Source organism: Aethalodelphis obliquidens, unplaced genomic scaffold, assembly GCF_003676395.1.
Source record: "Aethalodelphis obliquidens isolate GAN/ISIS:26980383/991018 unplaced genomic scaffold, ASM367639v1 scaffold11, whole genome shotgun sequence".
Classification (NCBI taxonomy): Eukaryota; Metazoa; Chordata; class Mammalia; order Artiodactyla; family Delphinidae; genus Aethalodelphis; species Aethalodelphis obliquidens.
Window position 1 is genome coordinate 16,196,178 of NW_020837955.1, and position 17,390 is coordinate 16,213,567.

Below are 17,390 nucleotides of genomic sequence, written 5' to 3' on the forward strand. Positions count from 1 at the left end.
TTCTCTAGTTACGACGAGCTGGGGCTACTCTTCGTTGTGGTGTGCAGGCTTCTCATTGTGGTGACTTCTCTTGTTGAGAGCACTGGCTCTAGGCACGCAGACTTCAGTAGTTGTGGTGCAGGGGCTTAGTTGCTCCGCAGCATGTGGGATCTTCCCAGACCAAGGCTCGAACCTGTGTCCCCTGCATTGACAGGCGGATTCTTAACCACTGTGCTACAGTCTTTTCGTCTCGTTTGTGGTTTCCTTTGCTGTGCAAAAGCTTTTAGGTTTAATTAAGTCCCATTTGTGTACTTTTGTTTTATTTCTATTTCTCTAGGAGGTGGGTCAAAAAGGATCTTGCTGTGATTTATGTCAAAGAGTGTTCTGCCTATGTTTTCCTCTGAGAGTTTTATAGTGTCTGGCCTTACGTTTAGGTCTTTAATCCATTTTGAGTTTATTTTTGTGTATTGCTTTAGGGAGTGTACTAATTTCATTCTTTTATGTGTAGCTGTCCAGTTTTCCCAGCACCACTTATTGAAGAGGCTGTCTTTTCTCCATTGTATATTCTTGCCTCCTTTATCAAAGATAAGGTGACTGTATGAGTGTGGGTTTATCTCTGGGCTTTCTATCCTATTCCATTGATCTATATTTCTGTTTTTGTGCCAGTACCATACTGTCTTGATTACTGTAGCTTTGTAGTATAGTCTGAAGTCAGGGAGCCTGATTCTTCCAGCTCTGTTTTTCTTTCTCAATATTGCTTTGGCTATTCGGGATCTTTTGTGTTTCCATACAAATTGTGAAATTTTTTGTTCTAGTTCTGTGAAAAACGCCATTGGTAGTTTGATGGGGATTGCATTGAATCTGTAGATTGCTTTGGGTAGTATAGTCATTTTCACAATGTTGATTCTTCCAATCCAAGGACATGGTATATCTCTCCGTCTGTCAGTATCATCTTTAATTTCTTTCATCAGTGTCTTATAGTTTTCTGCATACAGGTCTTTTGTCTCCTTAGGTAGGTTTATTCCTAGGTATTTTATTCTTTTTGCTGCAATGGTAAATGGGAGTGTTTCAGATTTTTCATCTATTCCTATTCATTAGTGTATAGGAGTGCAAGAGATTTCTGTGCATTAATTTTGTATCCTGCTACAAATTCATTGATTAGCTCTAGTAGTTTTCTGGTAGCATCTATAGTATCTTGTCATCTGAAAACAGTGAGAGTTTTACTACTTTTCCGATTTGGATTCCTTTTATTTCTTTTTCTTCTCTGATTGCCGTGGCTAAAACTTCCAAAACTATGTTGAATAATAGTGGTGAGAGTGGGCAACCTTGCCTTGTTCCCAATCTTACTGGAAATGGTTTCAGTTTTTCACCATTGAGAACAATGTTGGCTGTGGGTTTGTCATATGTGGCCTTTATTATGTTGAGGTAAGTTCCCTCTATGCCTACTTTCTGGAGGGGTTTTATCATAAATGGGTGTTGAATTTTGTTGAAAGCTTTTTCTGCATCTATTGAGATGATCATATGGTTTTTCTCCTTCAATTTGTTAACATGGTTTATCACATTGATTGATTTGCGTATATTGAAGAATCCTTGCATTCCTGGGATAAACCCCACTTGATCATGGTGTATGATCCTTTTAATGTGCTGCTGGATTCTGTTTGCTAGTATTTTGTTAAGGATTTTTTGCATCTATGTTCATCAGTGATATTGGCCTGTAGTTTTCTTTTTTTGTGACATCTTTGTCTGCTTTTGGTATCAGGGTGGTGGTGGCCTCACAGACTGAGTTTGGGAGTGTTCCTCCCTCTGCTATATTTTGGAAGAGTTTGAGAAGGATAGGTGTTAGCTCTTCTCTAAATGTTTGATAGAATTTGCCTGTGAAACCATCTGGTCCTGGGCTTTTGTTTGTTGGAAGATGTTTAATCACAGTTTCAATTTCAGTGCTTGTGATTCGTCTGTTCATTTTTCTATTTCTTCCTGGTTCAGTCTCGGAAGGTTGTGCTTTTCTAAGAATTTGTCCATTTCTTCCAGGTTGTCCACTTTATTGGCATATAGTTGCTTGTAGTAACCTCTCATGACCCTTTGTATTTCTGCAGTGTCAGTTGTGACTTCTCCTTTTTCATTCTAATTCTGTTAATTTGAGTCTTCTCCCTTTTTTTCTTGATGAGTCTGGCTAATGGTTTATCAGTTTTGTTTATCTTCTCAAAGAACCAGCTTTTAATTTTATTCATCTTTGCTGTCGTTTCCTTCATTTCTTTTTCATTTATTTCTGATCTGATCTTTATGATTTCTTTCCTTCTGCTAACTTTGGGGGTTTTTTTGTTCTTCTTTCTCTAATTGTTTTATGTGTAAGGTTAGGTTGTTTATTTGAGATTTTTCTTGTTTCTTGAGGTAGGATCGTATTGCTGTAAACTTCCCTCTTAGAACTGCTTTTGCTGCATCCCATAGATTTTGGGTCATCGTGTTTTCATTGTCATTTGTCCCTAGGTATTTTTTGATTTCCTCTTTGATTTCTTCAGTGATCTCTTGGTTATTTAGTAGCATATTGTTTAGCCTCCATGTGTTTGTATTTTTTACAGTTTTTTTTCTGTAATTGATATCTAGTCTCATAGCGTTGTGGTTGGCAAAGATACTTGATACAATTTCAGTTTTCTTAAATTTACCAAAGCTTGATTTGTGGCCCAAGATATGATCTGTCCTGAAGAATGTTCCATGAGCACTTGAGAAGAAAGTGTATTCTGTTGTTTTTGGATGAAATGTCCTATAAATATCAATTATGTCCATCTTGTTTAATGTGTTATTTAAAGCTTGTGTTTCCTTTTTTATTTTCATTTTGGATGATTTGTTCATTGGTGAAAGTGGGGTGTTAAAGTCCCCTACTATGATTGTGTTACTGTCGATTTCCCCTTTTATGGCTGTTAGCATTTGCCTTATGTATTGAGGTGCTCTTATGTTGGGTGCATAAATATTTACAATTGTTATATCTTCTTGAATTGATCCCTTGATCATTAGGTAGTGTCCTTCTTTGTCTCCTGTAATAGTCTTTATTTTAAAGTCTATTTTGTCTGATAGGAGAATTGCTACTCCAACTTTCTTTTGATTTCCATTTGCATGGAATATCTTTTTCCATCCCCTCATTTTCAGTCTGTATGTGTCCCTAGCTCTGAAGCGGTACTGTTTTTTAGACTTGCTTTCAAGAGCAGGTTACTAGGCTTATAAGAGTCTTAAAACCCTCACTTTGGGAAGATAATTTAATTTAGTTGATTTTGTGGAAGCTGGTTCTACATATGAAGGACTACTCAGATTTCACTTATGCTTTATAAACAGCAAGCAGGCCCTTGGTAAAAATCATAAAATATTTGTGATTCATAACTCAAAATTATTTGCTGAGTTGTTTGCAAACTTTCCTTTCCTGTGGACTGTAATAGATTAGAATGAATCAAATTGTAAACCGTTCCCCTCTATTGTTGCTCTATCAAACATTTATTAGCCATATGAAAGAAAAATATATGAAGGTTGGTCATAAAATACGAAGGTTTCACATTGACAGTTGTGACAAGTATTATCTCAATACATGTGACTCTTAACAGTAAATGTTTCAGTTGTCTACAGAAGAAATATGATGCAAACTACAAATGTGAGCCATGTATATAATTTAAAATTTCTATGAGCCACATTTAAAAAGGTAAAAATAAACAGGTAAAGTCAAGAACGTATTTTTAATATATCCAAAATATCATTTCAACATGTAATCAATATAAGAAATTATTAGTGAGATCTTCTATTTTTTGTATTAAGTCTTTGAAATTTGATGTGTATTTTATACATAAAACACATCTCAATTCAGACTAGCCATGTTTCTAGTACTCAGTAACCACATGTGGCTGGCAGCTACTGTGTTGGACAGTACAGGTCTACTGCAAAAAAGTCATCGCATCAAATCTTAGGGCCTTTCCTGAAATACATCTGTATTACTGTGTCTAACCCCTGTCTGATAGTGGTCTCTACCCTACCCGCCCCCACTCCCCTCTCACAATCATGCTCTGATCCTCACTTTATACCATATTGTCTTCTCTTAGGCATTTCCCCCTTCTGTGCCACATATTCCTTTCTCTTTACCCTGTCAAGGCCCCCTTGAATGTTTTGTTGAAATTCTCAGGAGAAAACACCATTAATAGTATGGCCTGCTACCTCTCAGCCTACCTCCCCCCAAAATGTGTTGCCAGTAGACATGTAAGCTGATTCCAACAATATCAGTACCATGGGAGTATGAAACAAAGTTCTCCTCTTAAGAAAAGTTAGGAGTCCCTGATAATAGTGGAGTCTTGAGTGTTATAGGAAAAACTAGTCAGGAGTATGTTACTTGTAGGCTTTATATCTATTTTCCCATGAAATGTAGAGTAGGAATTGTGTGTTTTGCTATTATTTACACTTTGCATTTAATCAGTACCAGAAGCTGAAGTGTTTAATAATTACCTCAAAAATGGGATGTAAGTATACAAGTTCAAATTTGCTGACCAGATTAGAGCAAAGGGCCATAATCAAATTTCCTTGCCAGACTATCCTGCCTCTCTTTTTTCTTCCTCTTTATAATCAGTTCTTATAGTTCCAAGATATTTGTAGTTAGGCATTGTTTACCTCTCACAATGCATTATTTAGCCCCAATTTATAAATGCATGGACATGCAGTGGTTTGTTTGGTTTGGTTTTTGCAAAGTAACTCAAAAAGTCCATGCCAGAAATTCAAAAATGAAGCAAATAGTTCCAAGGACAGTAGCATTAAAAAGTTAGAAATAAATTTAACAAAAGAAGTGTAAAACTTGTACCCTGAAACTACAACACATTTTTGGAAGAAATTAAAGAAGACCTAAATAAACATCCCATGTTTATCTTCTTTAATATTGTTAAGATACTACCCAAAGTGATTAACACATCCAGCTCAATCCCAGCTGTCCTGTATTTTTTGCAGAAATTGACAAAATGATCCTCTAATTCATTTGGAAATGCAAGGGACTCAGAATAGCCAAAATGATTTTGAAAAAGAACAAAGTAGGAAGACTCAAACTTCCTGATTTCAAAACTTATAAAACAACAGTAATCAAGACAGTGTGGCACTGGCATAAGGATGGACTTGCAAGTAATTGCAGATTACCCTCCTTTCTGGGGCTCTGAGTTATTCTAAACTGATACACCAGTCCACTGTAGGCTTTTAAGGATTTGTTAAACATTTAGCTGATATCTTCTTGCCCACTCATGTGGTGGCCACTTCTTCCCATGATCTGCCAGAGGCAAAAAAGTTTATATATTCTGTTTCTCTTTGGAGGGACATGTCATCCTGTGGATTTCTATTTTCTTGTGTACTCTGTGTTGCATACTCAGCTGTATGGTAAACTCAAGAAAAGTTATGATTTTATAGGTCAGTTGGTCTTTTCTCATTGTTACGGTGTGAGGAATATTCTCTTCCTGATTTCTACATCCTAAGCAGGGTAGAAATAACATGGTGCTTGGCCTATAATAGATTTAGCACCTAGTTAAAATATGTTTAAATTGGGTTGAAATTGAATTCTTACTTAGGTGACACGTAGTGTGCTAACACTTACTGCATCATCTCATTTAATCTGCACACCATAGAATAGTAGAATTTTAAGTATTCTTCATTACTATTAATTCCTGTATTAACCTGCTTTATGAAAATTCCTTTAGGTAGCTCTCATGCTAGGGAACTTAAATATAATTATTTGTGCCACTTACATTTGTCATAACAAATTTCTTTGTAAGCTACTGTCAACGAAAGGTAGACTAACAAAGTGTTTTTATTCTTAAAAATTTTGTTTTGTTTTTGTTCACTTTCAGAAACAAAACTATGGGTCTGATCAATAAGTTCAAATAAAACAAATGTTATTAATTCATCTCTTCAGCTATTTTCTGAAATTCATTTTCTAAGATGTGTTGTTCATAACTCACCACATTAATCAAAGTATTCCACATGTATAATATAAGCTGGGTGATAGAGCCCAGTCATTACTGTGTTCATGAACAGAGACAAATGATAAAGGTTAAGGAATAGGAACATGGAGACAAAAAGGATTGTTTATATATGGGAGGATATTTTACAATGCTCTGGCTTGATGTAACAGTCACATATATGCTTCCTCCTCTCTAGTTATCAGGGAATATGAAGAATAGAGAAAGCATCCAAGAACCTATATTTGATTATTACAACCATGAAGTTCCTGATATTGACCTCAGTGATTGTGAATTCCCACATGTCATTGAAATTTATGACTTCCCCCAAGAATTTCGTACTGAAGATCTTCTACGGATTTTCTGCACTTATCAGTAAGTACTTGCAAATGATTGGGGATGTTAGGGAAGGTGGAATGAAGTTTTCTTAAAATGTCTTCTGAAAGATCATCTTTTTTGTTTTTCTATTCCCGGCGTTTACTTTAGCATCAAGTTTGTTTATTGTCTTTTCCAAGTCCGTTAGAAATCCGTATCAAACCACTCTTCTTCTCAGTTCCTTTAAAAAATGCTAAATAGTCTTTCTAGACCCCATTTTAGCATTTAAGAAGAATGTCATCAATAATGACTTTGGAATCTGTCTTCATGGTACATTTAGTCCATTTATATTTATTTATTATTGATATTTATTTATTTATTATTGATATATTTGGATGTATGCCTGCCATCTTTTTTTGTGTGTTTACTTGTCCCATATTTTTCTCTTTTCTCTTGCCTTCTTTTGGATTGATGAGGTATTTTTTTCTCCTTCCATATTTTTGGGAAATGATCCTGTTTCTATTGTTTGGTGGTTACTTTAGAAATTATAAAATGCCTGCTTAATTTATCAATGGCTAAAGTTAATATTTTTACACTCTTTCCAAACATTCTAAGGGTTTTAAACTCCATTCCCCAATTCCATTCCAGTGTCTCCCAAACCTCCAACTAATATGCTATTGTGATTTAGTATTTTGAATCTTTTTTTCTTTTTAAATTCCATTTGATGTTACATTATTATTTTATATTATCAGCATTCAGATTCATCCACTTTCTGTATTCTTCATTTATACCTTCTTGTGTCTTATACCTTTCATCTGAAATCTTTTTCCTCTTGAATGAAACATGTTCTTTAGTATTTAATTTAGTAACAGTCTGCTGGTAACACACTTAGTTGGGTTTTGTTGTCATCATCGTCGTTGTTTCTTAATGGCTTTATTTCAACTTCATTCTTGAAAGACATTTTTGCTGGGTAGAGAATCTTAGGTTGGTAATTGTTTTTCTCAGAAACTTGAAAATTTTATTCTGCTTTCTCCTGGCTTTCTTAGTGTAGGATGAGAAGCCAGCTGAAAATCTGACTATTGCTTCTGAGAGTAATCTGTCTTTTCTCTTTGGGTGCTCTTATTGTTTTGTCTTTGGTATTGTGCATTTTCAGTATGATGTGGCTTTGTGTTTCTTTTGTTATTATTATTATTGAGCTTGTATTTTTCATTGGTTTTGGAGAAGACTAGACATTCTCTCTTCAAATATTGCCTCTGTACTAGTCTCTTTTATATTCTCTAAGATGCCAGTTAAAAGTAGATTAAACCTTCTCACTTAATCCTCGTGTTATCTGTTTCATATTTTCCATTTCTTTGTCTCCATTACATGCTGAGTAATTTTTTTAGCTCTAATTTCTGCTTTCTGATTTCTTCAGCTGTGTTTAATTTGCTGTTAAATCTGTCCATTGAATTTTTAAATTTCATTTTATGTTTCTCATTTTTCAAAGTTCTCTATTTTTCAAATCTGCATGGTCATTAGTTTCTTTTTTTTCTCCAAATATTTTCAAGAAGTATATTGAACATAGACCTTCTGTAGTCTATGTCTGGTAATTTCTTTACCTGAAGTCCTTTTAATTCTCTTTCTGCAAATTCTCACTCATAGTGCCTTGCTTCTTTTTTGGAGGTTTAGTTACTTTTTTAAAAAACTGTACAGCTGACCATTTCCTTTGGAATTTTACTTATGAGAATTGAGGCTTACAGTAAAAGAAGAGGATATCTCTTGAGAGGATATGTGTTTTCTTCTGCCAGGCACCAGGGGCCCTAACAGTCCAAAAGAGCTGTAAATTAAATTATTGATTTGAGGTTATTCTGACCACCGAGATAGAAATAGTCAAGTAGAGAATGATAAAAAAATGATTGTTATATGTCTCAACCAGTTTATTTTAAGACATATAAATGTCCATTTACTTGCCAGTCTTTGATATGGTGCCAAGGCCTTTTTTTTTTTTAAGTAACTAGTCTGTTGATGGCAGACTATCTTCTATTGAGTTCTTATATGTCACCCTGATATCACCTGTGTCTTCCAGCAAGAACTTTAATGTCCCTTCAGAGTCACCTGAGTGCAAATTCCTTATAGGTTAAAATGTTTTCTCTCTCTCTCTCTTCGTAAAATTTTTTTTTGGCTGTGCCGCATGGCTTCCAGGGTCTTAGTTCCCTGACCAGGGATTGAACCCAGGCCACAGCAGTGAAAGTGCCAGGTCCTAACCATTGGACCACCAGGGAATTCCCTCTCTCTCTCTCTCTCTCTCTCTCTTTTTTTTTTTTTTTTAGCTCTTTTGCCCAAACATAATTGATAATAGCTGTTTCGGTTTTTTTAGTGACTTTATCTTTCTCTAGTCTTCCAAACCATAGACACAACTTTTCTTTTTCACACTCATATTTCATCGTTTTAATTTTATTTAATAAATTAAATTATGTAGTGAAAATGTAAATTAAAACTGATATAAGTGGGTTTGAGAATAATTGCACTACCTCTTATATATGTATGTAATTCATACATATGTATGAGAAGGTAAAAGAGTCAGAAGTATACCTCTGTATCTTTAGCTTATAAGAAAAAATAAGCTTCAGGAATAAAGAAATAATCCCCAAAATAAGTTATTAAGAAAAAGATTTTCAGGGTCTGGAAGAAAGTCATTACCAAGAAGGGATTATACTTTAATGCTCCAATCCTGACATTAACAATGAACCAGATCTAACAATGAACCAGGTCTGTTGTCTGATACACAAATTTAAAGTTCAAATTCAATTCATGTGCATCTTGAATTAGGGTATAGCTCCCAAATTTTCCTTAAGGGTTAGATAGTAATTATTTTAGGCAACTCTGCCATCGTTGCACAAAAGTAGCCATAGACAACAGGTGTGGCTACAGACAATGAGTGTGGCTGTATTCATTGAAACTTTATGTACAAAAACAAGCACGCTGTTTTTTTGTAAAACTCTAGAACAGGCAAAACTAGCAGCCAGGTATCTCACTTAAATTTTGTTGGTTGAGGGGACAGGAGTAGCACTTATCAGTTATGTAACTAAAAGAGAGGAGGAGTGACTAGATCATGGAGGACAGTTAACACTCTCTGCCATAGATCTTACACTAAACATATAGTGTAGATCAGTCAGTCTAATTCATTACAATTATGTTAAGACTCGGTATCAGGGTCTGTTCCAGATAAAGTGCATAATAGGTTTTAAAAAGCAGTCAATGAGATTAAATCCAAAATTAGAACTACCTTAGGTTGTCATTAATAATGATGACTTTTAAGACCAAGAATTGATTTTGTTGATGTCTGGCATTTCCTGAAGATTAGTTATTTCTTAAGAATTATTAACTTCCCTTGCTTTGTTTCTTCCTAATCTTACCTGCAGATCATTTTTCTATGAAACAGGAAAACATTCTCAAAAGGGGGAAGCATTTTAAAGGGTTATGAAATTCTGAAGTCTAAAAGGCCCTCCAGAGCCCGTCTAAGTTTTCTCTTTCTTTTGTCAACTATCTTATAATATAGACTTCCACTGTTGAACTTTCTCATAGTCTTCAACCCCTGTGGTCATTTTATGCGATGGTCAAACTGACCCTTACATTCAGGAAATTGTCTAACTAACCTTCAAAGCCTCTTTATTCCTTTTTCCTTCAAAGGAAATTTTTTCTTGACTAGTTGTTAAAGAGGGAAGATATTTTAGCAGTTGCCTTTTTTTTTCTTTATAGTGCTTTATAAAAAAAAGAAAAGGTCATGGTGCAAAAGCGTATAATAATAATGCCTGTTGAGTCAAACACCAGAGTCAACTTCATATTTTAATCACATCTTCATCAATATTAATCATCTTCCTGATGAATATTGCTATTAATAATAAAAAATAATGGGCACTATTCATTTATTAGATGTCCACTAAGTGCTCAACACTGTGCCCTTTACCTTGTCATGGATGATCTCACTTCCGTTTTCACAGCAACTCTGTTATGAAGGAACTGTACCCATTTCTACAGATGAGCAGACCTAGCTTACAGAGAGATTAAACCTGCCCATGGTCTGAAGGTGGCAGAACCTGAGTTTCCCTTTCTTACTTCACTTCTACAACTGGAAAGAAAGAATAGGTCAGCCTCTCTGATTAGAGTTGTCCCTTTTCTCCCTTATTTGATTGATTGATTTTGCTTTGAATGACCTGTCTCCCTCTTCCTCTCTGTCCTTGAGCCTACATTTGCATTAAATCCAGGTGACCTTCCCTGCCTACCTCCTCCTCTAATATTCTTCTACCCCTCCTATGCTTCCTGTTCCACCTCTTCTAGTTCCAGTCCCCTAAAAACATCTCTTGTAAATAGTGTGATAAATACTTTACCTCCCCAGGGAACACGTGAGGATTAATTAGTTGATGTTTGTAAACTGGCTTACAATGTAAAATGCTCCCAGGTAGTTCTTTATGATGGTATTATTGCTTTTAAAGTTCAGTGGCTTCTTCTGTACCCCAAGCCATTTTGTGTGTCATTATCCCCATTCCACCTGTGTGCTTGTTGAGTGTTTCTATCTCATTATGAAATGCTTTATGAGACTCTATTTGAAAGATGTTTTTTAAAAGTAAATTTTATTTTAAGGCATAAAATTCTGTTCTTTTGTTGCAGAAAGAAAGGATTTGATATTAAATGGGTGGATGATACACACGCCCTAGGAGTATTCTCCAGTCCGATTACAGGTATTCACCCAATGGATTTCAGTGTGCTTGTTGTCCGTTTTCTCCTACTTTCTCTTACAAGTAGTCTCCTAAGGACTACTTGTCCTTATTTGCTTTCTGTTCCAGCCACCTGACATTTTATTCAGTTAATACAGATAATTGGCAGGTAGAGGTTTTTGAGGCATGTTACTTTGGTACCCATTTGCTCCGCCTCTCCCTTTTTATCCTAATCCAGTGGTATTTGGAGAGAGAGCTCCTTCCAAGGTTATTTGCTGCATAGCTGTCAGTTATGATAGTGCATAGACAGATTATAGGTAAAGATTTAAGAAGCCAGTATGACTAAATCTTAAAGTATTTTTGATTCTACCCCCTTCCCCGACAAATGAATTTGCAGTAGCCCTTTAACCTGTCCAGTGAGCATTTGTAATACCTACTTTCTGAATATATGATTTGGCCTTTTCACTTATATCATTGGCCTCATGATAGATCTGATGCAGAGGCATTCAAAGAAATTAGAGATGTTGATTCCTGTCTGAATCACCTAAAATAGGGGTCTGCAAACTTATTCTGTAAAGAGCCAGATAGTAGATATTTTAGGGTATAAGGTTTCTGTCACTACTTAACTCTTGTGTTGTAGCCAGAAAGCATCCCTAGACAGTATGCAAATGAATGAGCATGGCTCTGTTTCAGTAAAACTTTACAGAAACAGGTGGTTGGCTGGATTTGGTCACAAAGCCATAGTTTACTGATCCCTGTTCTAAAATAATCACTGCCATTTTGTTTCTTACGGATTTTCTAGAGCTTACCATTTCTTTTGCTCATGATGAAAAATAAAGCATAACATCTAGGAAATACTTTTAAGAACTAGCCTTAAATATTTTTTTGCATCACTCTTCTTCACGTCTTCTACTTCTTTATATTTATTCTCTTAACAGCTCGTGATGCTCTGGGTAGTAAACATACCATGGTGAAGATCCGGCCCTTGTCGCAGGCCACGAGAGCAGCCAAGGCCAAAGCTAGAGCTTATGCTGGTAAGCCTATAATCTCAGGAGCTTTTTCTTGTTGATAGTGGTGATATTGTTTTTTCCAGCACTTGTATAGCATCCAGAGTTCTAAGGACATATCACTTTTATTTTTAGTGTTAAAGGAAATATTATTTTAAGGAGAAAAGGCTGTGTTGGAAATATAGCACTGGAGTAGCCACTTGGAGAGAGTGGGAGATACTAACTGCAAGCAATGCAGCAACCATTTTCTGATGACATCCTTATCTAGTTTACCTCTGTGTTTAGCTGTTTGATAGAGTCACTATAAGAAATTGTTAATATAGATAATGAAGGCAGGGTTGTTTGTGCTTTGCCATGTTAATTTCCTCTGCTCTTCATCTATCAGGCTTGTATTAATTACTGCTGATACAGCCCTTGTTAGTCTATTTGGTATGTTAATTACTGAGTTAAATCACTTGGAGCTAGAGTACTTTCTCTTCCTTACTCCCTCCTGCTCCCTCCCTTTCTCCCATTCAGAGTTTCTCCAGCCAGCAAAGGAGCGTCCTGAGACTTCAGCAGCCCTAGCCAGAAGGTTAGTCATCAGTGCCCTTGGGGTTCGAAGTAAGCAGAGCAAAACCGAACGGGAAGCAGAACTTAAGAAACTGCAAGAAGCCCGCGGTGAGTTGAAGTTGATGGTGTTTTCTTTAGTCCCTTTAGAGTTCACTATAAGGCATGTGTTAAAAAAAAAAAAGAATGAAGCCCATTCCATTTCGGCATTTCCATTTCCTAGAAGCCTCCTACATATATTGAAATTGTTTTCATGCCTTATATTTAGGAGGAAGACATTTTAGAATTTGTCTGCCTGTTCCACACCAAGGCATCTTAATCCGTGTTCCTACTGTTGTTTTCCAAGAGATAGGTTCAGTCCTTTTAGCTTATCCATGGCTATTTCTATAGTTCTTGCTCCCGACTCTCAGAAAAATATTCCTATGAAGACATAATAGTCTCCCAGGCAGAAAACATTATTTGCTGTGGTTTTACTGGGCCATGATTGCCATGATATTATCAGATGGTTTAGATCTTAGATAGAAGACAAATTAAGGAGAAGGCAGCATCTGACATTGATAATAACTGTAGAAGGTAATTTTTTCTTTAAAGACAGTCCTGAGTGGCTCCATTAGAGCACATCTAGGTTAGCCTAATCTTCTGATTATTTTCCAGTACTTAAGAGTCCTCAGAATATTTCAACTGATCCACAAGCAGGGTTTTTCTTTCCCTATAGTTTGTAGTTGAGGTTAAATGTCTCTCTCCCCTTTATAGGCTGTTGACTTGTACGTAAAGGCTTGGGACTCCGGTTAGCACTTAAGTGCTTTTTATCAACCTTCAGGCTTTAGACAGTCTGATTGTCTTAGCCCTCGATCTGTGGAATCTGTGAAGACAGTTTATTCTGAAAATTCCACTTACCGAAAAGTAACTTCATTTTTCCATTAAACGAATGGAAGTTTCAAACTCCTTGTTTATTGCCGGTCTAACAAGGCCATTAATACTTCCTGTCCACTCTGCTTTGGTGATAGCAGGCAGCTTGCAGACTCTCAGCTGCACTGGCCAGATAACCAGTGACAGAGGGTGTCATGGCAGGTGCTAGAGTTTCAGAGTTGAACCCAACTAATTTTTGAAACCTTAATGATTATAATGAGGCAGTTTTGATTTTTTCCATGCATTCTTGACTCAAAGGCTTCCTACAGACTATAGAAACAGGGGAAGATTCCTCTGGTTTTTATATATGGCACTGTCAGAGCTAGATTAAAGTAGAATGTGCAGTGTCCTAATTAATTAACCCTTTATTAATTGGTTATCTCTGAGGAAAATGATTTCTCTGTGATAACCACAGTTATCTCAGAAAATCAATAGAGGGTAATAGCAATGGTATCTATAAAAGGAGATATGATTCTTTTTGCAATGTTTCCTGCTTCCCTATGTGTGTAATATCACTTGTATTTCTACAGGTACTGCAATAATAGTTTTGCATGGCTATCACCTGAGTATCCCCCTCTGTTTCTCTGTAGGCACATCAGCATACTACTGTTCCCCTTGAATTTGTTTTAAATGCTCAGCTATGCAAAGGACATTTCAGTGATGAAATTAAAAATGAGGCTGTTGGCTAAGTGGGTACCCTGTTACTTACTTTTTTAAAGAAGGCGTTTAGTTGTGAATAGAGACCCACGGTGGTAAGTTTCTCCTATCCATTGGTCCTGAATCTTTACAGGTTATAGAGGACTCTTCCTTTATTATGTTTCAGAACTCTCCCATTCTTTATATCTGACAAAATGCGTATGGAAAAATTCCTGATATAGCTTTCTGGCTTCTTTATGCATTGAGCATATACTCTTGTAATTGCATGGAGCCCAAGACTTCTCACTTAAAGATTTTTTTCTGTGGAAATTAAAAGTACTGTTTAGGTATTAAACAGAACAGATACTTCTGTTCCAGTTCTTCTTCCACTGGAGGGAAAGGGGTCAGTACAGCATAGGAAATAACATTATAGACTCTGGAATCAGACTGCCTGGGTCTACATCTAAACTCTGCCATTTACTGGCTATGTCACCTTAGGCAAATTACCAGTTGGGTAATTACTCTCTGGAGGCCTCTGTTTCCTCATCCATAAAATGGGAATCAAGTGAGATAATCCACAAAAGATACTTAGTCATCTTTAAAAACGATAGGAACACTCTCCCTTCTGTTTCTCTAGGCCTATAATAAGTGTGTGATAAATATGAGCTGCTGCTGTTTTTAGTAATAGTAGCAAAATATCATTTTATGGTGAGTCCAGCACAGATTCCAGTACGTATTTTTTTCTTGTCATTACTCTTTTTATTTTCAATTGCCTGTGATACACTATCAACTACATTTGGAATTCACTGTGTACCTACCCTGTGCAAGGCATTGTGCTCCCTAATTAGGAAAGTTAGAGAAACAGCAAGATGTTGTTCCTCTCCTTAAGACTTGCAGTCTGGTGGGGATATCTGCCTTGAGTAAGAAAGAAAATATGAACCTGATATTTTAAGCAGTTGTTTCTCCTCTCTCTTCAGTTCTGAAGATTTTAAGATTAAAAGCCACATAGAGGTTTTTGCAATTAAAAGGATTGGAAGGAAATTCCTGGCAATATAACATGTTATGATAACTCTGGATGGGGATGGTATTATCTCCAGTTTAGAGCTGGCCCAGAGAGGTGAAGTAGCTGATCTAAGGTCACCCAACTGGTAAATTGAAAGGAGACATTTGAACCTAGGCCTCTCTAATTAAAACCCATGTTCCTTTTATAATAGTGTAATCCCTTTTGAAGGAGTTTTGGGGTAATTAACATTTTTTTCCAAAAAAAAAAATTAAAACATTTTAAGGTCTTCAGAAAATAAAATATGACAGGCTTCTTTTTAGTTATCCTTTCCAATGGTTAGAGCTTTTACTGTCAGAAAATTCTTCCATAGGTCTAACTTAAATCTGTACAATAGTTTAAAACAGTTTCCTCTTCTTTTTTATTTAGTAGAAATTCAGGAACATCTGGACATCATTCTGTTCTAACAGCCTTTAACTGTAAAGATCAGGGCAGATCATTTAGGAGTGAGAGGATCTGGGCTATAATAGAGTTTTTGCCGTTAACTAGCTATATGGCCATGGGCAATTTTCTTATACTTCTCTGCGCCCCAGTTTCCAACAAAGTGAAAGCAATGCCTGACTTACCTAACCATGGAGAATTTTTTGAGCAACATAAGTTAACATGTATAAAAATGTTTAAAAGGTGCTTTACGTATTTAGAATACTATTATTTATGTGACTCTTGGGAAATTAGTATTCATTATAATAATATAAGCCAGTAATGACAAATGTGTACTGTGTACTGTTGCTCCCCGTTCATTATCCATGACAGACAGTGCTAATCAGTCATGACACTCTTGGTGAGTTTTGACTTGACCGTAGCCAATAGATCAGAATTAGCATAGAAATCGAAATTGAAATCTTTGTGCCATTCTGATATAGGTACTTTTATTAATAATACTATAGAATAATTTCCTAGCCTTTCTTTTTCCCACTTCAAGAGTTCTGCTGTCTGGCACAGTGCCTAGTTCATAAAGAGATACTCAGTGTGCATATTCATTGACTGAATACATGAATGACATTTGTTACTCTAATTTTTCTTCATATGTCTTATTTCACTCATGATTCTACTCTGAACCCTTTCAAGTCCTCCATGATTTTCTTTATAAAATCCAGAGTTGAACATTACATATGGAACCCTTCTAATTAATGAATTTGGAATTTGGGATTTTGAGGTATAAATACTTTCCTGATAACTTCCTTTACCCTACTTTGGTCTTCTTATCCTTTTATTGAGAAGTCTTTGTCTTAATCCTTAAAAAGGAGATTAAGAAATTAAAGCTACTCTGGGGAGAATCGAGAAAAAGGAAGTACTCAAATCATTTTAAGCAAATCATATTTTATATATCTGGAAAATAAGAACTTTAGACACAAGTCCCTGAGTGTGAGGAACAGATAGATCTTTTAGTCTAGCAGAGCGCATGACAGATTAGAACTATACTAAGAGTGGGAAATGAAAACAGAGATCGTCCTTGAGTACTTTGTATTTGACTTAATCACGTTTTAAATCAAGGATTCACACTAAATGATAAAACCACATTTTAAAGACCAGACTCAGGAATACGTGTAAAATTTCCCCATGTTCCACTTATCAGAACATTTGATTCCCACCTAAAGTTGGAATCAAAGTTTTCAGAATAAGCCACTCTCATTTTCAAAGCCTGCCATAATTTTATTTCATAACTTTGTTCCATTTTATTCTTGGGGGGTATATGATTAATTGGCTGGTTCTAAAAGGCCATCTTTTGGGTCATAGGCCTGAGAGGCAGAGTTAGGTAAACAATAATTTGATCCCTTAGTTTGATTAATGAAATCACTGAGAACTTAAAAGTAAAATCATCTCTATAGGATACTTAGTCAACTGTAATAAAAATTTAATCACAGTCAGCTGCCTTCTGAAATCCTTTTTAGGAATTCCATTATTCTGCCTTCAAGAACAGTGCTGCGTTGCTGACTCATAATCTAGGTCTTACGGCATTTTCTTGGTGTCTTTTCTCCCTGGACGTGAAGTTCCCTTCATTTCTAACCACATTTCCTTTCATTTTAATCTGACCTTTTTCTGTGGAATGCAGTATTTATCCATATTTTTGGTGTCACCTGCTGTTTAGTAAACTCACGTCTCTGGCCTATATCAGAGATGAAAATGTTTATGGGCTGACTGACCATTTCACCAATTATTGCTAAGTAAATAACACGTGTTATACTTAATACATTGATAATCATTCCACCCTCTAGAGTTAAATGCTCCCTTAACACTTACGTGAGCCAGACTATTTTTTCCCAGTATATTAATGATTAATACA

General features: G+C 35.9%; 1 protein-coding gene across 6 annotated transcripts in view; it reads left to right on the forward strand.

The window, feature by feature from the left end:
* R3HCC1L (R3H domain and coiled-coil containing 1 like) overlaps window positions 1-17,390 on the forward strand; it is an 86,921-nt gene that overhangs the window by 65,974 nt on the left and 3,557 nt on the right. For 5 of the 6 annotated variants that reach the window (XM_027112248.1, XM_027112247.1, XM_027112250.1 and 2 more), the window contains 4 exons: window positions 6,139-6,314; window positions 10,902-10,972; window positions 11,887-11,982; window positions 12,472-12,612. In XM_027112248.1, the coding sequence (XP_026968049.1) occupies window positions 6,139-6,314; window positions 10,902-10,972; window positions 11,887-11,982; window positions 12,472-12,612 (484 nt within the window). Of the gene's footprint in view, window positions 1-6,138; window positions 6,315-10,901; window positions 10,973-11,886; window positions 11,983-12,471; window positions 12,613-14,000; window positions 14,163-17,390 lie in introns of all 6 variants that reach the window. The other variant, XR_003433865.1, reaches the window with a different exon arrangement.